The 23,268-nt window shown below is 39.0% G+C and overlaps 1 protein-coding gene across 1 annotated transcript; it reads right to left on the bottom strand.

The window, feature by feature from the left end:
• Positions 1 to 880: 880 nt before the first annotated feature.
• ldb3b (LIM domain binding 3b) lies at positions 881 to 18,948 on the bottom strand. Its single transcript, XM_036572397.1, has 10 exons — positions 18,834 to 18,948; positions 18,393 to 18,589; positions 11,331 to 11,482; positions 8,463 to 8,538; positions 4,576 to 4,598; positions 3,613 to 3,813; positions 2,453 to 2,485; positions 1,731 to 1,897; positions 1,563 to 1,599; positions 881 to 1,418 (listed from the first exon to the last, which is right to left on the bottom strand). The coding sequence occupies exons 2-10, from the start codon at positions 18,486 to 18,488 to the stop codon at positions 1,322 to 1,324; spliced, it is 882 nt and encodes a 293-aa protein (XP_036428290.1). The 5' UTR covers positions 18,489 to 18,589; positions 18,834 to 18,948; the 3' UTR covers positions 881 to 1,321.
• Between the last annotated feature and the right edge of the window lie 4,320 nt (positions 18,949 to 23,268).

Below are 23,268 nucleotides of genomic sequence, written 5' to 3'. Positions count from 1 at the left end.
GTTGACATCACTGGTGAGACCTACTTTATTCTTAGGTAATTGTGAAAAAATAGAATATAAATGGATTCAATTACATATTTTGGTGGATATTCCATGATTGAAAACATGTGGTTTGATGCTCTGTAGCAGCCATCACAAAATGTCACTGGTGTTACTATCTCTGATGTTTCCTTTCTTATGTGTAACACCAATGAGGATTTGTAACACTAGTGACTCCTATGGATGGTTAAAAAAGTGTACGTTTCTGTAGAATGACCCAAATATACTCACACATACTTAAATTCTTTTCTGCAAGACCTTCATTCTTATTACACCAAACACATCGAGAGGTCCAAAAAAGCTCTCAGCTCAACCTTTTGTCTTAATTGACCAAGGGACCAGTTTCCAATCAAGTTCTTTTTATGTCCAGCCAATGCCAGTCACTTACCTTTATGAGAGCAGCTTTCTTCTGGCAAGCTTCTCTTGGCATTAAGGTGGCATCTATAATTTTGGTGACCCCAGGATGCAGCCAAGAGAACCTTGGAGAACATTTTGCCATTTAAACTGTCCTCCTCACTGTGAGTGGTACCAAATTATGCTTGTGTTTGCTGCTCATCGCAGCTCTAGTTGTTTGCCCTCAGGTGAGATTCATGTGAAACTATTTCACAGCCATTGCCCGACTTATAAAGGTGAACCTTTGTTAAATTTTTATTTATCATGTTTTTTTTTCTGGTCTATACAAAAGTTGCCAGTCATTCTGAGGGGCCCTGCAATTCTTTAGCAATATTAAGTCCATACATGTCCATATTTATGCAAGTTCTACTGCCTCTTATCAGGGAGGGAGACACACAGGCAGCCACACTGAATTCATAAAATCAAACAGTGTCACTCTGACAACACCTACAGTGTTGATTTGGATAAAAGAAATAATGTTTTATTCACATTAATAACAGTACATTCGATTAATATATGTTTGCATGAGATACGGCGGTGCATTGCATAGTATACACGTTTTTACGTTTCTCTAAGGTTTCGTCTTTGTACATCAACAGTTAATTTTAATTTAGGATAAACAGCCAAAACAAAAGAAAAGAAACAAAAAGAAAAGAGCACTGTCTTATCTTATGGGCAGGAAGATACATTAGACATACTGACACATGAACATGAAACACTAAGGAGAGCTTTTTTTCATATTCTCTTATGCACTAAACTACTGCTTTAACTCACAATGCAGTCACTACAATACTCTTCCGCTTACAACCTCTTTTTTGTGCTGCCTTCTCCTTCTTCTCCTGGTTGATTGTTGCCTTAGTAACCCGCATCTGTCAGTCTTCAGTAGTGCTTACTCCTGGACATTCAAGATCTGTGCAGACAGGCCGTGGTGCCAATTTTTCAATTTGGCAAATCGTGGGCCTTTTACTTCGGATTCAAACCTCTCCCTGTGCAAAGAAAAGTGGAGTGGAGAAAACGAGGAATATTAAGTTTAAGGTTATTTAAAACTAGACCCAAAGTGTGCTTTCAACCACGTTGGGCCCATCTGTCTCTTGATATACATAATATAGTGATAAAGCAGTTTAGAATACCTTGATTTCCTGAGAGCCTCCTCGTCTGGGTCTTGCACTGAAAGCAACAGAAGATAAATAAGTCCGTGCTGACTGAGCATATGCAGGATGACATAATTTCATAATCATATGCCATCAAATGCTAGTCCAAACATTCAAGCATCGTGAAGGAAGACAGACTCTACTTACGGTACTCGGTCCCTGTGATGTGGGCGAGGATGCGGAAGGACTTGGACTGCAGGTTGGCCGCACGGCGAGCCCAATCAGAGATTTCGTTCTCCTTGTCCCCTGATTTTATCACAGCTTGGTAGACTGGAGAGGCGCTGTCCACCAGAGGATCTTTGATGGGGAGTGTACTGTCCCCAAAACAGAAAGAGAGGGAAATTGACAGATCAAACGAACATTTGTTAATGTAAAACGTGTTATTTACCATAAATATATAGTAATTCATCCATGAACGCTTTTCTATAAGATAAATAACTCTCTACTTTTTTTCTCTTTTTTATAGCAATTCCATAAGCAATCGTATAATGAACTCTATTCCAGTGTGCATAATGATCATAAAAGCCCAAAGCATGTATTCAGTCAACTTTTTGTGACATGTTAGATGTTACAGTATATCAAGGCACAGATGTACTCAGAACATTCCTTTATAGTCTGCACAGGAGTCTGAACACAGTGTTCACTGCAGATATTTCCGGGCATCTCATAAGTTCTTTGAAGGTATTCATTATTCTTGGTTATTCTAAGATTATTGATTATTATTCTATAATATAAGTAGAAAAAAAAACAAGGGGAGGGTATGCCTGGGTGTTTTTGCAACCAACCATTGATAACGATGAATGCACACTCGAGATGAGAAGACAAAGCCGAGCATATGAGATGGTTCTGGATAGACAGTGTTTACTTACGCCAAAGGAGATCCGGAAGTAGCGTCCTCACCACTGACAGCCACATGATGAACCGAGATGGGGAGGGGCAATACGGGGCCATGTCACACAGGGGGAGGGGACAAGTAGGGTGGAGCAAGGATGAGGAATATAGTGTGGTTGGTTTGTTGGTTGGTTGGTTGGTTGGTTGGAGTGGATGGTGAATGGAGTGACACATTTGGAGGGAGAGGAAAGGAAAGGAAAGATGAGGTTGACGCACACACACACAACAGCATGGGAGGCTGAACATTGACTCTACCCCAATCTCACTTTTACTCAGTTGTTCTCTGGGTCTTTCAAACTGGAGACAAATTCACTGCAAGGCTGAGTACTTTTATATGTGTGTGGTGCAAAAGTTAACAGTACTGGTGGTAATGTTAGAGTTGATCAATGCTGCCGCCTAGTGTGAAAATCTAGGAACACACTCTGAAGTGAATTGAACCCCAGTTACTGCGTTTTGTCTACACTTTATTTCTAAGAGTGTAGACGAAAGTTCGGTTGGAAAGTGGTTATTCAATGCTCATTAAAAAAAAACGGTTGGCATCTTTATTTTTAAGATTGTACATGGATCAACATATTGGTGGTCATGGGGCTGAAGAGAATCAATGATCAATGATGCCCTCTTGTGTACAAAGCTGGGAAAACATTTGCATTTTCCAGTGGTGTGTTGACTCAAAACAGACCAAATAATGGTGTTTGACCCAGAATCAAATTTTCACACTAATTAAATATTTTCTTCTATCTCTAATAGCAGAGACAACTCAGTATTTAGTTAATCATTGACCCACAAGTGAATTTGAATATACTGAACTGACAAGAAATGAAAAAATTAATCACATTGTGATGTTCTCGTGCCTTTTCTCTGCCTTTTTGTGCCTGTTACCCCTGCTAAAAAAGACAGCACAGACCAGGGTGAATTCTATGCTGGTCTAACCTGATTTATGTTAATCTGGTGCTGGTTTAGCTGGTCACCCAGCATGCTTATGTGGGTTGACCAGCATATCAGCATCCTAAACACACCATATGATGGTTTTAATGGTGATCAGCTATGCTGTTTTCTTCTAGCAGGAACAGCAATCCTATCCGAGTACTAGGGCTGTTTAAGAAGTAGGGGCCGAACAGCTTTGGCTGAAGAAGCTCACCTCAAGTCGCTGCCTCTTGCCTGAGCCTGGCCGGCGATGGCGTCCATGATGGCGTCCTGTGAGTACATGCTGATAGGAGTGTTGTACTGGGCGTGGATGATTGTGGCCTTGCCACCAGGGCCCTTCACTTCTATGGGCTTGTGAGTGGACAGAGCAGAGTCCTTCAGTGCAATAGGATTGAAGCTGGGGATGTACTCTTGGCTGTCATTGATCAGGTAGGCAGTGAGCAGGAGGCAGGGGAGGGGACGTGTCCAGGTTTGGGTTCACAGGTGGGTGGGGATGGTTGGAAGATATGGACAGAAAGAGCGTGATGTTTATAGTAGCAGACTGAGTGTCGACTTACCTTTAGAATCTAACCTCATTAAATCCAGATATTTGTTAATTTACTGCATAGGAATAACGCAACTATAATGATCCACTCAGTCAACACTGACTGACTTTTATGCTAATTAGCTAGTTGACAGCAAAGAAACCACAACACACAACAGTACAAACTAAAGTAAAGGCAAATGTAGCATGCAGATCAATCATGGTCAGTTTCACCCTAGTAGAGGGATGCTGATAAAGTTACACAAAAAACACAGCTTTACATTTACTGTATAATTAATGCACATGCTTTATGCTTTTACTGTACGAGTAGCTTTTAAGAGCATCCTTCAGTTTTTGATACTGCATGTGGAGAGAAAATAACATGCAATATTTCACCACATTGCACATTGCGAGCCTCAAGCAAATATGCAATGTAAACATCCACGTAGTTATTTCTGTACAACATTCAGAATTCTCAAAAAGGACTTATCCTCTGTATTTCCCAATGCATTAGAGAACAAGCAAATAAAGACCCTTCAAATGATTCAAGGCCATGGAACCATGCTTGTGAACGCACATACACAAATGTACGCACACATACACATACACAAACACACAAACTTTGAAGATAGTACACTCAGGAATTGTACTGACTTGGCAGCTGTGTTGGCAATGACCTGGGGCAAAGAAATAAGACATAGACAAAGAGAGACAGAAGAATCAGTGTTAGCTTTTCTCTAGTACTGTGGTCATAGAATAGAATTCCCTCCAGCAACGAGTGAGCTAATGAAAGAAAGAATAAAATGTGAGTTCACTTTTTTATTTCTTGTCCCCAGGAAGAAGCGCAACAATTATCTGACCACACGACAGGACCCATAAATATTCAAATGGCGTTTTCTCTTGTCACATGATGGAAATAATGGTTATTATTGGTGCGCTTGTCTCATAAGAGTGACATTCCAGTTTGCCTACAGAGTGATTGACTGGAACAGGAGTTGGGCTTCAGCAGCATAGCCAGGAACATGAAGAGCTGAGCCATCTCCTAGAACCAAGCTAGATTTACATATCGTCACTGTCATAATTAAACCTACATATAAACCTGTATATATATAAAATCTATAAATATCTGAAATGGTAACTTTATCTTTTGAAAATTTAAAAAAGGATCCTTTCTCAAACGCATCACAGTGTTTAGTTCAGCTGTTCCCCTAATTGAGAACTGATTGTTCAAAGCTTAAAAATAATCACATCATTGTTCATGAAGATATGTGTAAGGGAAATTCCATCAAATTTTCAAAATTTTAGCTTAATTCAATCATTAAGATGTAAACAAAGTCATTCTGATTGGTTTGATTTAAAATGCTCTATTCTAGAGAGATGAGCCAGAATTGTTCACAGTGGCGATGTTCGAAATTCATAGAAACACTGGTTTACTTTAGTTTTGATAAAGTTGTGGCCTGAAACATATTTTTAAAATCTGTTCAAGGTGGAGAGGAACATGTGGAGCATTGTAAGGCAAAATAGTCCCCCAAAAAATTCACTACCCTTCTTTTATCATTATCAACATTACATATAAAAACTCATTGACGTTTGGTTTTGGACAGTAAATAAAATGGCTATATTTGCATTGTAGACATTGCAAGTCCTGGTTCCTGTCAACACCACTGTGAAGACATCTGATTCGTTAAATTTCTCTACAATTAACCACTTTACATTAAACCACTGTGAATGAGTTCGTTTACATCTTAAGTATTGAGTTATATCGAAATTTTTTAAATTTGGTGGAACTCCATTTTAACCTCAGGGTCATTTGTTGATGTTGATGTTATAATTATGTTATAGTCAAGCTTTATGCAATTTATTAACGATTAGGTTAACAGCCCAACTAAACACTGTGATCTGTTGGGTTTAAAGTGTAGACAAAACACATTATATATCATCAAATGTATAAAGACTGAATCTGAAAAAAGGAAAGCAAAACTTAATGTGCACATGGACACTTCAACAGGGCATGTGGTGTTGCTGGTAGGATTTCCGTTCCTCTGCCCTGCAAATAGAAAGTGGAATATATGATGGGATAACTGCAGTAAGACATGATTTGGGATACACTGTAACAAGAGCTGTGACATTCCAGATCCTCAGGGTAGGTCACTCCTCTGTACAGTCATGATGAGCACATCCCTCATGGCACAGGGTTTGCCTTTGTGCCAGGTCTGGGTCACATGTGAATGTGCCCTCACGTTTCGAGACCGCCCAGAATAGACACACCTTTGCACTGAGTACCACCAGGCTGTCAGAACACAGATGGACATTGGCTTCCAACTTCATGAGGAAATGTTCCACTAAGTTGGACTAATGTCCATTGGCAAAGCTGGATTGCACTCACATTTGCAAAAGGGAACATCATCTCTCATCATTAAGGACAGATCGTGGTATAATCTACAACCTGAAGCACGTCAAGCATGGCAATATAACGAGAGGCGACGCAGCCCTGATGGGATCAAAATAACTGGCATATGTGGTCATTTGGAAAAGAGCTAAGAGTTGTACATGCAGAAATGGCTTCACTAAGGGGCCTGTTCGGATTACGGTCAGCAGGAAGAGGGCCAGGTAAACCAAGAGTGCTTGCCCACTGAGCACATTCCCAGCTGAGCACTAGCATGTGAGAATGGAATGTGCAGAGGTAATTACGGAATGTTCTGAGTATTCTTTGCCACAGTCCTGTTGAACAGGACACTGGGGGTGTGCAGGTAAGGCCAGCCAACACCCCCCCTTATGTAGTGTTAGTAAAGTGTTATCGGTGGCTGAATTGTGGATTCAAACAACAAGGGCAGTCATAGTGGTTGGTTATGAGCTTAATTTGTTACTTTTAAACCCAGCTAAGAAAACCTTTTTGGTTTGCTCACATCTATTTGTTTATATACATTTTATAGTTGGAACGTGCTGTTTTGACATGAATAACTCCTGAAACTTACAAAACCCTGATATTGTGAACATTTCTGTACAATAATATGATTAAGATGTAAAGAAAGTTATTCAGTGGTTTGATGTGAAATGTTCTGTTCTAGGAAAACTTCACAGGGTGGTGATAGGAACCAGAGCGCCTCTAAAAGCTACAACACAGAAAGTTATTACATATTATGGTTACAAATACACTGCCTAATGCATGAGACATTGTTTTGAGATAAGGTTTTTCATTTTTCAAATGCATACAGGTCAAAGAGTTACATGTAGGGTGCTGTGAGGGGAAATAATTCCCAAAGAAAAAAAACATTTCCAGATATATTACTTTTTTATCATTATCAACATTACATCTACAAAATCAGTAGACACATGTAAATTCACTGGTCATTTTTTTATAGTTTCCTTAGATAAAATGGATATATTTGCATTGCAAACATTGTGAACCCTGGTTCCTATCACCACCAGTGTAAAGGAGTCGGAGTCCATTTTTTATAACTTTGTTTACATCTCAACAAATTCATTATGCAGGAATATTTTAAGAATAAATGGAATTCCCCATTCATTCAAAGGGGATAAGAAGAGGGATGGTTTTACAAAGGGGACCATTTTTGCTGTTAGCAATGGAAACTGGGTAGATTAAGATGGGTGATAGTTGGTCGGGTAAAGATACTTGGGTTGAATCTTGTAACATTACCTACCCTAAGAATGTCATGCCATCTAAGGCACCCTGCTGTAGGGCCAGCTCCTGCACAGTCTGTGCAGAGTACAGGCCTATAGGAGAGTTATACTGCCACCTCTGACTGGGAGTGATTTTTACCCCACTCACAGGGAACATGTACACAGACGAAGGTGTTTTAGCAGGTGTACTGATAGCTGGTAGGGGAGTAGATGTGACCTCTGATTGTTCTTCAGCTTTTGGAGCTGGTTCCACCTTGTTTTCTGGAATGAGTGACTTTTTGGAGGGTTTTTTGGCCAATCGAATGCCAAATCTTTTCACAGGAGCTTCATCTTCCTCTTCTTCCACAGATTCCTTAGTGATTAATAAAATAATGGGTAACATACAGTATAAAAGCACAATTGAAAGAGAACATAGCTGCTGAGTGAAAGGCACTGAAGGAGAAAGGAAAACATTAGAAAAAAATCATGAACCAGTGAGACAGTTCTGCAGTTCTGACAGGATAGCCTTGTAGCTACACCTAGGAAAGAGTTTGTGCTTTTATCTGATATTGCATCACCAGCAAGGCCCTTTAGAGGGAGCCAGCATTCAACCAAGAAAAAAAGTGCATCTGACAGCATATTACATATTCCCATTTCAACCGGTAACCCTTCTCTGAGCTGGGGAACTCCCATGGCTTATTATGTAGCTTAGATGAAATTACTTGCCTGAAGCAAGTGCAGTATTCTCTCTGAAAAGTTCAGCAAATAATCTTGCCCTTAACATTTCAATACTGACTGTAAACACATGCTCATATCTTGAGAGCAGACTGTACAGTGTCATACACTTTCATTGATGGACATGGTACAACAAGATTGCTGCACAGGGGTTAGCATTTCAGTGTGAGTGAGTGGGACGTTACCTTCTGATGAGGAATAACTGGCATGGGTGAGTCCACTCTTGGTGTAGCTGTGGGCACAGGGGCTGGACGTCTTGACCTGACAGGACCAAAACAGTCAAGGCAGTCATATGCAAGCTCAGTGGATTTAAATGCTTGTACAAATACTGTGCATTATATTTAGAACTGAATGATATATATGCCTACATAAAGTTGTTTCTTCCAAATGGGTCAGTACCAGTTACTGAAGCCAGGGGTGAACGTACTTTTCCAACAGACAAAATAAATGACAGTTTTAGTTCTATTATGGAATGTTTTTCTATACATACTGCTTATCTTATCTCATTACTGATTTTATATATATATATATATAAGATTTTATATACATATATATAAAATCAGTAATCGTAATTTACTCTTAGGCTATGTACCTCATTATAACACATTTAATTAGGAACATAATAGCTTTTCAGAACTGTCGCAAAATGTATCCTTCAGCACACAAAGAAATTACAAGGTAAGCTTTATGTAAGCTGGCGCCAAGGATTCTTCCAACAAAGGTGCTGTTTTCATTTTGTCCAGCCAAAAGCAAAGAAATACAACAGCAAGGTTGTTTTGCAACAAAAGCATTCATGGATAACTCAGTTCAGCTCACAGTTAACAGGTTTTTCTCAAGGCAGAGGATTGACTTTTAATGGTTTTCCTTTCAGGAATCGTGTCCTTCAACAGTTTATGAAGCCAAACATACACCTTGACTCTGGATTGTGGCTATTGTGACTGGTCTCATCCAGTCTTTTGAAAGGAGATGGGAGGTTAGGAGGGTCACTTCACAAATGCCTTCTTGCATTTAAAAAGCTGTTCACTTCAAACTACCATAGCAAATCCACTGTGACCTTTGCCCTAGTCTCAAGTAATAATCAGACCCCTCCCTCTGATATAGATATGTTTTAGTTACTGATTATTCTAATTGTAGTCTAGTAGATTATCCAGTTTATTATTCAAATTTTCCTAAACATATATACTGTCAGTATGATCTTTTCACTTTTTTCTTCTTTTTTTCTCAGGTAGTTTTGCTTTAAAACTGTGTTGGAAACGATTGATTAATTGATTGCTCAACGGACCGACAGACAGACAGATAGCTAGAACAAAAGATAGACAGATAGACAGACAGACAGACAGACAGACAGACAGATAGATAGATAGATAGATAGATAGATAGATAGATAGTTATTGAGTCATGTACCATTTTCCTTTGTCATTATAAGAGTCAGAACAATTAGCTGAAAACACTGACACTAACAAATCTGCATACAGCAACACCAGTGAGGCTGTTAAAGTAACAGGCATTCTGCATTTTCAGAACCTATCATCAAGCATTGAATATGCACAAGGAAAAGGGATCGACTAACACAGACTAACTGGCCAAATATATCCATCTTTTCCTAGGAGGCTTTGATCAGGGAGGGGAAAGGTTGCAGAGAAAGAAGGAGAGGGCAGGCTGTGTTTGTGAGGCGTGAAAAAGTCTTGTTAAATTAATCTTGCTGAAGAAGATCTGAACTGCCTTTGGAGGACATATTCCCTATACAGCTCCCTAAAATGGAATAAATCTCAGTCTCACCTAAACGCCTGTCAGAAACCTGCTTGGTCTAATGTGTGCCATTCACACATGACTGTAAAAATGCTCAGAAGCTGTCATGTTATGGATCTTATTTGAGCATGCGACTTATGTCTCAACTCATGTTAAGGTCAGTCATATATGGTTATGTTGCCAGTGAGTTAACTCATTCATGTCCAACAACTAAATTTAGTATGATCAGGAAACACACAACTTGTTCTGATTGGTCTAAAGTGATGAAAGTTGGTGTGGTTGTATTTTGGATAGATGGTTGACATCTAACAGCACCCATTTAGATTTGCTTGTTTACTTGTATTTTGTACTGTTATCATGATCAAATTTGTAGTCCCATGTGACCAAAAGAGCAGATTTAATGTGATAAGTGATTAAAAACTCACTAGCTATACACTTTGATCTGACTGATTGATTAGTAGGTGATGAAACTACCCATCTAATGAAAAATGCAGATGCTTTGCTATATTTATCTCTCTTTGCGTCCGTCCAAATGTGGGAGCTTTTATCTGGACAATCATGAAGGCAGGGACTACCTGGAAAATCAATAAAAGAGAGGACTTTCTAGTGCTGAGGCTGCGATTTATGTCCCTAAGAATCATTCAGCACAAGAGTAGCAGTAAGGAAGAGCAGCTTAGGCTGAGCTAGTAGAAACCCAGCCAGAGAGCCAGAGGGAAATGTCACAGGCAAGCAGTGGTATTTAAGAGAGCAACACTTCTTCTCCTTCTACAGAAGCTCAGACTGCTCCATGGAAGTGCTTAATCTCCTTTGGTCAGAGCTGACAGAGGGTCCATGTACTGATTAAAAAGCTGAAAAATGCTTGTTTCCCTTCTCTTTCCCCCCTAAATCTCATTGTTTTAAATGTATACATACTAGCAGCAGGTAAGGCTATGGGATGTGATGGTGATTTCTCATGGACATGTCTCTGAATTACAATGGCATTTCAGAAAAGCATGTGTGCTATCTTTCATTCCGGCTGAACGCCAGCTCAACTGTGACTACCTTTATCCCTCATGGGGAGGTTTTTAATTGTGTAACACTTTTAAATGCTTGATTTCCCCCAGCAGTATGAAATATTTTTAATAAAAGTGTATATGATGGATTGCTGGTGTCTCTGTTGAACATCTACACAGTGGCTGAACCATAAAACAGCGAGAGGATGGAGAGAGACTCAGTGAGTGAGAAAGGGAGTTTGAGAGATGGATAGAGAGAGACTGATAGAGAGAGGGGGGGTGGGTCTTACTGAATGTGTGCATATTATTTACTTTTGCATGCTGAGGCTCAGTTTGTTGATTGCTATTTTGATCTTGTTCTGAGCATCCAGGTGGGTCATGCCCTCAGTGCTGACCCCATCGATGGCCATGATGATGTCACCTTGGGTCAGGTTTCCATTGGCCGCCTTGCTGCCCGGTGTGATCTGTGGACATACACCACAAGCATCTGTTATATAACTACTTTGGCTGCAAATACCACAAACTGTATCATTCAGGATATTATCAATCAGTGACAACAGCCTTATTTGTATAGCACCTTTTTATACATGTAATGCAACGTAAAGATCATAAGTGCATAAAGCAGTAAACATAAAACTGTTATACAAACACATATAGACAGAAGATGTGAAACAGTAAACTGATCTTTGAGTTCAGCAATTCTAACAACAAAAGTGTTTTAGAAGAGCAGGAAAACATCAGTATTTCTCAGTTTTGACTTAAACACACAACTTCAGGTGTTTAGAAAGCTTTTAAAGTTAAAGAGTAAGCTGTACATGTACCACAGTTCCAGTTTTTTGCTTTGCATTTTTTGTTGAATAAAGCTTGTTGAACATTGGGAGAAGTAGTTCTCTATGTGGTTTCTATGGCTTAATTTCATTTTCTCTACATATGCCAAGGATGGCATTTATTCCTATCACACCTGAATTAAGAGACTTTCCAAATCTTCAGATTTGAACAGCGAGCGAAACTTCATCTTGCTTTGGGTTGGTAGCTTGGCTTACAGGCAGCTCATTAAAGGTTAAAAATAAAGAGTGTTGTTGACGGCACCAGCCTCCCTCCATCTGAGCCTTTGGGCTGAGGCCCCTGCTACATTACTCTCCCACCTGCTGCCATTACTCAACATACTCTCTCAGGAAGACCAGCACCCAACAAACATGTCAGCAATCAACGTGTTTCATTAAAGGGAGAATGTTATGATTTCTCCAGCAACTGATCATTGTAGCCACAAAGCGCACTCAGATGTACAATATTTTATCCTTGCTATCGGATAAAAAAATGTCCAGTTTTGTTTTTTGGTTTTTTTTTCATTTTTTCTCTCTTTTTTTACAAGATCTGAAAGGACCAGCTGATCTTTGTGCCTACTGTGTGAGGATTTCATAATGAATGGATGAAGAGAATGCTTAATTTTGACTTTTGAATTTTAACTTTTTTTTAAGTTACATTAACAAATGAGAAGTTAAAGTTATAAAGTTAACATTTTGGAGACATACATACAAGCCTGCAAGGTTTTTTTTTTTTTTAACAATAATCATGCTGTTTTGTTTCAATCTATTTTTTTGTTTGTTCGAATTTTTTAACTGGTTTTGGGATAGTGGAACGTCATCAACAACGCTACCTCTCTGGGCCAAAAGCCTTTTGCGTTGTCATTTCCAGAGACTGTCCACTTAGTATTGCGAAGAGCCTTGATGCTGTTGAAAGATAATGCTATGCTCACCATAGAACCATATATACACTCATCATGGAGGTGCATCATTTAGTGGCACCCTCCACCTCCCAGTCCCCCACCTACCAAAGCAAATTCAGCTGATGTTTTCAGTGGACTAAGATTTTATCTAAACAAATGTCATGCTTTCCCATGCTTTTAGTCTTCCTTGACTAGTAGGAAACAAGACATTCAACTCCTGCACAGTTTCAAAGCATATGTCAATGTTTACAGTCCAAGGCATCAAGCTCATAGGTAGAAGGATAGAAGGATAGGACTAGGATAGGGCTAATTAAAGCTGATAAAACTGTCAAAGTGACAAGTTATGTAAAATATAAGAATCTAAAATATGATTTTTTTTTGTTTTAATATATAATACCACTGAATGTATGACAGTCCACTTTTTTGGTATAATTGTATGAAACTATATAGGCTATATGTATTGAGTTGAACTATATAGCTTGCATGTTTCTGAGCATGTACGTAGGTCTTGTGGAGTAGTGGCACTGTGTGAGTCCAAACTTAGGAAGAGCTCCCACCACCAGTCAGTAAAGTTGTTTCATTAAGGAGAGACATCTTGGACAATGAGGCTTATGTAATGTAATCTAATCGGAATCAATTGCACTCATACTGATGCCATATTCAGATAATTTGAGATGCACTCCCAAGTTCACAAGCATTAATGGGTATCTAAGCTTTAGCTGGCTGAAGTGTTTGCCTGTGGGCTCTGGGCACTGTCACATGTCAAAAGTCCCTCCATGCTACTTTCATAAAATTCCCCTCAGGAATCAAGGCTGAACAGCTCTGGCCTTATAACTCTGAGTGCTCTGTGGAGATGCCTATTGGTTGGGAGAACGCTCTGACACTCTGTTAGATTCACTGTGGGGAACAGAATGAGCTTCACACTCTTCCTCCTCTCTCGTTCTCATAACCTCATGATATTTTTTTCCTCATTTGGATCATTATATGAAATTTTAATAATGATAAACAGTAAATTAGCAAATGTGCAAATACTGTACTCATATTTAAAGGAAATGTATTCATCATTTATATGCTGGATGGGGTCATAAGGGGGAATGTGCTGTAAATAGACTGAATTGCTTCTCTCTACTCAGGAATATCATTCTTTGTTTTTCATTTAGTTGCCTATCTGACCAAAACAGATGTGAAAACCAATTAACTGCTACAAGCAATATATAAAATGTTGACACCATGGTGGGATTTGAGAAGGCTTTACTGCTGGCCCAAATATCTTAACAGTTGAGGGATTTATGAATTAGTTCCTCTCCACACTACCCTGTCACATATTAAATGCTAAGACAACTTCACTCAGTGTCGATTAATATTTATATTTTACATAAGCATATAATAGAAGCAGCAAAGTGCTGTAAATTTGAGCGAACAGTGAGATACGGTTATGGGCAGCTAAATGTCAGCTTTAATTAGCGTACAGCACTTTGGGAGCGACTTGCCTAAATGTAAAGTTTGGAGTGCTGATGTGGTGACCGCTGTAAGAGTTCACATGACCTGTATAAGGTGTTATATTCATACAGCACTCAATTATCCTGTGCTGTAATTATCCTGTGTGAAAGAGCTGTTTGCTAGTTACAACTGTCCAAACATTCACAGAAGCCTCTGCGCAGCATGCCACCATGCTGGTATGGCCCTGACCCCAGCCACCCACAACTTACCCCTAACGTGACAGAGCATTAAGAAGTATTAAGAAGAGACACTGACATGGTGACAATGTAACCGTTCACATGCAGGGAATGCTGTAAATAGGAAAGGCTCAACCGATTATGTTGATGCAAAATAATCTAGTTTTATACTGTATATTTCAATAAATAGCCAGTGTCTTGAATAGCAATCTTGCAGGAATAGTTCATTTTATCCATCTGATCTATAATGTCCTTTTTTCAGAGTATATTGGCACTTTACAGTGCTGCACTTTAATACAGTTCTCAATAATAAAGTGCGAGATAACGATTGAAATTGGTTCTCTTTAAGAAGACATTTAATACTAGCACCTCTTCTGGTATCAGAGGGTTTTTTCACTGAGCTGTCCAGTGCTAGCAGTTCCCTGACAAAATCTCCACTCTTCTGTTTCTAAATACTTCATTACTGAGGGGGAATCTGTCAAAGCTCTTATCAGTCCTGTGGCTGAAAGTTACTGTTGTGGCCAGGCTTCTTATCATAATCCAAGTTTCATTTTACCCCAAATCCATTTCACACACACACACACACACACACACACACACACACACACACACGCACACGCACACACACTAAAACACTGCATCAGTGAAAATGTGTTCATCTGAAATGGTTACTCAGTCCAGTCTTTCTGAAGCCTGTCTGAAAAGAGACTGATCTTGCACAGGTGTAACCATCAGTTATCCAGGACAAACTATTGTCGGTGTGCCATGCATATTTATGGACACCAAATCAGCCTGTGCTGGCCTGACCTTTGTCTAATGTTAGTCACCATGTGTCCAGCAAACCAAACTTGAATGGCAGGGTGAATGAAAGCCAGAACTATTGTTACAGGAAACCTATGTCTTTTTGCCTCTGAGCAAAAGTCAAAGCAATTAAACTAAAGAACTTTACATGACTGTCAAAGTCTTTTATGTACTATGACTGTTTATAATGTCTGTCATATAAAGGCTATTGGCACATCTTAATTAAAAGTGGATCATAGTTATAATGAAAAACAGAAAGCTGTAAAATAGAAAGCAGGGAGAATGTTTTAAGAATGACATTTCCAAAGGTCATTTCCCAGGTGCAAATCCATTTGTCAACAAACATTGTACATCATCTCGAATCCTACAGACGTATCTTGATCTATGGTTCTTCTTTTTTGCCTTACACATGGACCCAGTGGTTACCCAGAGACATTGCCATATTTATTCAAATTTCATTTCATTTATTCAACTTATTTAGACAGATTTCGTCTCATTTGTGTTGGCAACAAGACCTTATTTGTTTGTGTCATAGATTTTTATTAATTGGACATATTCTACATGTATCTTGTATATAATATTCTCCCTGAAGGCCACTTTAATCAAAATTCATTTTACATGACCATGATTTTCCAACTTCTCTTTAAACAGGTATTACTGTGCCTTTAAGACTGATATATATTATAGCTGTCCAAAAACAAACAAACAAACAAACAAAAAATGTCTATATATATTTGCTAATTTGGCAGCCATGTATTGTGACTGGTTCAAAAGGTAATCTGAGCTGTAGCACTTCTTATTAAATATGAATGGGTGGGGGCTAAACTGCTGTAGGCTGACTGAATAGATATATGTAAATGCATTTGTTTTGTATATTTAAATGCATTGGTTTTTTAACATCATTAAAATAACTTATTTAAAATGGACCTTTTACAACTGGAAATGGGAATACAACAGTATTACCAGATATTGCAGACCAATGCAATGACCTATACTAATCAGCTGGAGTCCATTGGAAATCAGTCTTCAGGGCTAAGATAGTGATTCAGCACCGATTGTTCAGAAACCTTCAGTGAAATCTCAGGTTTCATCTTTTTATGCTGATTGCAGTAGGCAGACTCTCCTGTTTGTACACTCTCATCTCTCTGAGCACAGAACACTAATCACTCATCTCGAAGCTGCCATCTGATGCACAACTGCGGCTGATCCAGCTTCACACACATTGCAACCATTTAAATCCACTGGAGTCGATTGAAAAACGTGTAGGGAAGGCTTTACTTATTGATGGAGGCATCAATCAGAAGAGTTGACTGTGGTCTCAAAGTAAACACAAACTAGCCAGATTGGAAAACTAATAGCAATCCAAAACTGACATCATACAGGACATTCAGTGACGCTGTTTGAACTAAGTGCTAAAACCATCAGGCTAATGCCTTAGGCTGGACTTTTATTTCAAAATGACAGAAGTAATGATTGACCCTTTTTTTAAAGTAGGATCCAATATGTTTCCACTCTCAGTGTCCACAGTGTAATAACTGCAGTGCACTGCCTGCAACTGATTATGTAAGGTGAGAGATTTCCTTGTGCAGCAGATAGAAAATCATCATGTGGTAGAACACTAGGTTCTCATTCAGCCTCTCGTGGTTTTATTCAGACCACATACTTTAGCATGGAGGTGAATGTCTGAAACAACACATAGTAAAATTACTGCTGTTATTATTATTTATACTAGTCATCGCGTAATCTTCCAATTATTTTCCTGAAAAATATAATAGTAACCAGGTTTTAAAAAATCAGTTATGTTTTATTTAATCAAGTAATCAAGTTAAAATGATTAATCACAGTCCTAAATACAGTTTGTGGTATACTTGGTCAGTAAGATAAGTTGTTCATGGAAAAATGACATTAGGTACTGAATATAAAAGATAAAAGCTGAAATTACAAGCAGTTGACAATGAAACCTTTATCTGTCATCTGGTTGAGTATCAAGAATATCAAGAATTCAGCATGAAGAATGTCAAGGGGGAGGGGAAACCATCTCACTGCTCTTGTTTGACTGTTTGACACTGTCCAGAATGTCATTCATGACATGCTGTATCCTTTCATACTGTCATATAGGCTCTGCAATGCAGAACAAAACCAAAACAAGAGTATAGAGGCCAGATGCCAGTTTCTATTTACCTGTTCAGTTCAGCTCTGCACTAGTTCAGCTTGGCCAGCTTTCAACCAGATAACACTGGATACTAAAACTCCCATTTCCATCAGTATCTGGTTTCTTGGAAAACAGATGCTATTTTAGCAGTTATGCTCAAGAGCCCTGAGCTAAAATGTAGTCCGTCATCTGTGAGTAATGAGAACTCAAATGTCTTTCTGCGAAACATGGCATAAAAGTCACAACAAGCCTTCAGAACATACTAACAGCAAGGAGAGAAAATATACACTTCTAAGCGAGTGACCTAACCATGACACGAGGCCATTAAGCGTTTAGGTGCTGTCAAGGCAACAGAGGTGTTTTTCTGCAGCTTAGATCAGCTTCACACATGATCAGATAGGCCCTTGTTTAGATTAGGCATACCCTCTCAAATGCAAATGAAGGCTGGCAGATGAATAAAGCACATGCTATTTGGCCAGACAAGCTGATGAAACACAAGGCCCTAAAAGAAGACACACAGATAAAAACCAAATACTGTGTCCATCAGGGAGGCCTGTGTAATGTGCTCGACCGCACGTATCTGGGCTTCTCACTTTTCACTTCACTTAACCACTGCCACACATGCACACATTCGTTTTCTCAAAGGCTGCCTCAACTATTGCTATTCATAGAGCTCACTGTAAATACATCATGGCACTTCTCACCAGGCCAAAACTGGTTAGATAATACTGGGATGGTCCAAGACAATAACAGACACAACAGCAGCTGCAAAGCAGGGTTATGTAATCACTACATATGGATATAGATCCAGTAAATTGTGGTTAATTGATCGGTACAAGTTAAAATCTGTGAAATGCATAAACACTGGAGAGTGGCATTTTGTCATCTAAATGGACGAAAACTGTAGTTTGTACATAGATAACTCAAGGTATAATACATTGTTGGTAGATTATAATAGTTAAAACAAGTGTTTAAGTATCGTTAGAGTACATATTGCATATTTTACATGATTGGCTTACCCTTGAGATTGTAAGGGGCATGTTGAAGTCTTTGCCTCCCTGCAGTCTGAAGCCCCATGGTGCAGGTCCATTCAAAGTTATTGTGTAATTGCTCATTTTGTGGAGAGTTTTGGGTCAAGTAACTCCTTTGTTTCTTTGTAGCTCTTCACCCTGGAGTGGGGACGAACACCCGGGGACGGGCAGGCGCCGAGGAGCCTCTAAAACACAATAACAACAACAATGGACAGCGATATTGCAGGAGTGAGCGAGGCGAAGCACAGCCAGTCAACAAAATCGCTGTCAGCACCGGACACAAGACAAGTAATCTATCCTAATGTAAAGAAACCCCACCCCTTCTAATACGCCAACATTAACATGACTGATATATTAACCACACCCTTGTTTACATGAACAAAATAAGTCAGAAAAAGAGTTGGAAAACAGAAAGAGAAGAGATCTTGCCTGCGCGGATGGCCTGGACAGACAGCCTAAGAATAGCCCCCCACTGCAGAAAGCGATAGCACTCTAGACCTTGGGGCCCTTATATGGCATGTAAGGGGACACCCCCGGATACCAAGCCCCTATGATTCACTGGGCGAATATAGCCAACACCTTTTTTTTTTCACTCTGCCCCCTGTGGGCATCCACTCTTTGGGCAAAGTGCACCCCACAGGAGTGGGAAGAAACCTATAAACAGGAAAGAGTGATTTCTTTAAGCAAGAGAGACACTGGAGGCAAGGACATCCACCTACAGAACAGTTTAGAACTGGTACATCATACACACATGCCTGATGTTCTGCTGTGGGATCACAATGTATCTCAATGTTCCTCTGCAGCTTTGACAGCAACACATTGCTGCCCCCTTTCCTCAGAGGATCCACTGAAGTCCAGTCTCATCATCCAGTCTTAGCAAGTTAAGCTGGTTCAAAGAGAAGGTCATATCAGATGGTTTCACACAGTGTCAGACTGAGTAATTAAGTCTGTGTTCTCTTCTTATCCTTAATAACCTTGGATTGATAAGTCCTCTATCAAGGGAAGTCTCCACCCATGCAACCATATGGAAAATTAGATGATCAAACGCGTATGCAGTACACACTATATGCACATATGCACCAGTGATGAATATCCCACATGCAAGTTTCATAAAATTACTTTATGTGATTTTTGACATACCATAAATCACTGTAACTTGTGAATACTAATTAAAAACATATCACATGGCCCATCTTTTTGGGTTAGTACAGCGATTAACCCTTAGAGCGTGCAGTTATCAGTGGGAATAGCAAAGGCTTTCTGTAGTTTTATATTCATTATTTCTCATTTGTGGCTCATTAAAACAAGCAGAAAAATTCTGTTAAATTCTAAACTTTAGATTCTAAACTTTCTATGAAATTGACACTACATTTGTGTGAGATACATTATGATGAAAAAGTTATTATTGTGTGTACAGTCTTGTTCTCCAGAAAGGAAATACATCCTTGACTCCTCTAGACCACAGTAGCATACTATAATCCTATCCATATCAGAGTTAGATCACTGATTTAAAGAAAACATCATACAACTAGGAAAAATACAATTTCATTTAAAGGTGAGCACTACCAATAGACATCAACAAAGAGCTGGCAGCCCAGAAGGGAAATGACCAGTGATACTGGAATAGGTACTGTAATTGTGATATTGCAAATACATAATTAAAGTAAAATTTCTTTCAAATAAAGAACAGAGATGTGGAAGAAACAGACTACAGCCACTAATCATGTCAGCATCACCACTTTCTAACGATGAAAGTGATAGCTTACTAGGGTATAAAATAAAACTGTCATACCCATAAGCTGCACACTTAGCCTAAGAAAACATTTGCAACTTCACAAGCCTCCCTTGCTTATTTAGAAGACTGAAGTAAGATAAGTGAAGATGTTAATAATAACCAAAGTCCTTACAGGAAAGTCTGTCCCCTCGATGACCATCTTTGCAACACGGGCTGTTGTTTCCACTCACACAAGACAGGATCCAATTATTTTACATGGGGAGGCCGTATAATACTAAAATCACAAGCCAAATTAACATTTGAAAAGCAATTTTAATGTCAATGATAAAATCTAACAAAAACCAGCATAATCAGTTTGTACTTCTTGACTCAAATATCACTCGGTTTCACGCGATTTCACTTTGGAATCTAAAGGGTCACACTGTTGTAGTGTTTTTGTCATTTTTTGACATTAAAATAAACTGTGAAAGTGAAGCATGCAGACTCCTGTCAATATATAATGTAATAAAATGTTCCTAATTACGTAACTAACCGTAATTATGTAATTACATATTCATTTTGGGGGCAGTCATGGGCTGGAGGTTAGGGAACCAGCCCTGTGACCGGAAGGTTACGGTTTGATCCCCTGAGCCGACAGTATGTGACTGAAATGCCCTTGAGCAAGGCACCTAACCCCCAATTGCTCCCTGGGTGCTGTGGATAGGGCTACCCACTGCTCCAGGCAAGTGTGCTCGCTGCCTCCTAGTGTGTATGTGGTGTACGGATGGGTTAAATACGGAGGCTAAATTTCTCCTTTGTGAGACTGATAAGGGTCACTTAATCTTGATCTTAAAAAGAAGACAGTGGTCTTTTCCGATGTTAAGATAGGTGCTGATCTTTTTAATTCAGTATAAGCCATGTCTTCCTAGAAGGGAAACTGAGCTGTAATCTCACCTGGTTGCCTCTCTGACGCTTATTTCCCGCAAACCCTCACTGAAGTCACAGAATGCATTCCTTTGCTGCCACATCACACAGAGCACAGAGAATGGCTATTATTACACTGACAATAGTTGGCCTTTGGAAAAATAAATCTCGTGTGCACTCCCTCGCTTAGCCACACATCTCTACCTCTCTCGTTCTATTTCAAATCCCCCCACCCCCCCCATTCCATGACAGATGTGTTTTAATGTGAACACAATTAGTTAGGGTGTTAGTGGTCCTCTTTCTGATGTTTATGAGATAAAGTTTGGCACACTGCTCCTTAGTAGCCACTAATCCTGTTGTTCACATTCATAATCACACCACCTCATCTGCTCCATTAATAACCTCATAAAGGTCCTTACTAAAGGTTGCAGGAATTCAAAATCCTTATCAAGAATTTTAAATATCTCAAGCAGGGCTTTAAGTACAGAAGGTGCCACAATAGTCTCAAATGGCTTTAAAGCTCAATATCTGCATTTTAACCCTATTAACCTAAACTGTTGGATTGCACAGGCAAAATGAGTCAGTTCAAATAATTTATTGTAAATCAACTAAATCAAGGTTAAATTGCTACCCTTTATGCATTTTTCAGAACTGTAATTTTGCCAAAAGTAACGAGAGCAAGTGCCTTTAATCAAAAGAGCAAAGAGCCTGGTGATTAGCTGAAAAACCTAATGGTACTTGTCATGTTATCTGTAGAAGACCTAAAAGGGAATTAGCAAGAATTTATTAGCAACACTCACCAGAACTTCTTAAGCAACCACAAGTGGGAATCCATGTCTGTTTCATGTTTAAGCTCTTCAGTCCTGTTTGGTCATAGCTGCTGTTTTATATCTTAAAAAATTAATTTGTTTTGGTAAAGGAAGGGATTCAGATTCAACTACAAGCAGGAAATGTTATCAGTGCCATTGGCTGGGGATAAAGCTTCTTTAAATGATGTGTAATGGTGGTACCCAGAGACTCAAGCCTCATCATGGGAAGTTGATTTGGCTGTGGACTACTGCATTCTTTAATAGTTCTGATTTGTTTGGACATTAAGGGCCAGTTTCCCAGACCTAAATTAATGCTAATCATAGATTTAAAAAATATTCCTATTTCTGACTCAACACTGCCACTGCAATTAAGCCCAAGACTAGGCTTAATCCATGTTTGATAAACCAGAACAGTATGTTCAGAAGTATATGGTGTTCCCGGTGTAGCAAGCTGGTACAGTTGTAGGTTAACTGAGCTAAACATACCACAGCTCTATTGAATTTACACATAATATGTATAGTACACTATACAATAGTATATGATTTAAATAGTTTTGGCACCCCTGGCCAAATGACATATTTTGTTGATTTTTAAAGTGAAAAGAAGTAAACAAAACCTCTGCAGCAAACAATTTTTAAAGTAGCATAATTTTTGCAAATGTTAATGCATAGTTACTTTACATTTGATGAACTAAAATAATAATAATAATAATAATAATAATAATAATAATATATTAAGTACTACTATAATATTAGTATTACTAAAATATATAATAAGTACTGCTAGTAGTAGTAGTTGTGGCATGTGCAAAAGTTTGGGTACCCTTCTAACTTTGTACTTTGTTACACCTCCTTTAGCAAAGCTTGCAAACACTTTTTGTAGAATCCATTCTTTCATCTACTCATGCAGTGTTACCTGTGCCACTGGCTGCCACACAACCCCAAAGTTTAATTTTTACTTCATCAGCTTCCAAAATGCCTCTGGCTTATCTAGATGTTGTTTCGCATACTTCAGACAATTGGCCTCACTCACCAAAATCTTTTTTCTGAAATTCTTGAGAAAGGAGAAAGAAGGAGAAGAAAAGAAAAAGTCTATGTCAAATTTATGATGTGTTCTTAAACCACAGAACTTACCTAAGAACAAATCTCAAATAAGAAAACATTGGTGAATGTCAGCATCTTTGTGAAAACTGCGTACAAGAAATTTCTTCTTAGGAAAAGTTGGTGAATGAGGCCCATTGACTTGTGTGATGAGGTTGCAGGTAAGGTTTCCTTCTGAAGATTCTTCCATTTAATCATATTTGGTCAACAACACTACAGAACAGTGCACCACTGCTCCAGTGTCAGCTAAACATTTCTGCATGTCATATGGAGGTTTAGCTTTGCCTTCCAGGCCAGCATACGAGCAGTTCTATCA

This window comes from Colossoma macropomum, unplaced genomic scaffold (assembly GCF_904425465.1).
Source record: "Colossoma macropomum unplaced genomic scaffold, Colossoma_macropomum, whole genome shotgun sequence".
NCBI lineage: Eukaryota > Metazoa > Chordata > Actinopteri > Characiformes > Serrasalmidae > Colossoma > Colossoma macropomum.
This window is presented reverse-complemented; position numbering and strand designations above follow the sequence as displayed.

Bases quoted from the DNA above. Each gene is read 5' to 3' on its own strand.
- ldb3b (XM_036572397.1), bottom strand. From the start codon at position 18,488: ATGAGCAATTACACAATAACTTTGAATGGACCTGCACCATGGGGCTTC. The intron at 8,539-11,330 runs GTAAATAATATG...TGGTCCTGTCAG, and splicing joins CTGAGCCTCAGCATGCAAAA to GTCAAGACGTCCAGCCCCTG. The intron at 1,600-1,730 runs GTAAGTAGAGTC...TGTTGCTTTCAG, and splicing joins CATCACAGGGACCGAGTACC to TGCAAGACCCAGACGAGGAG.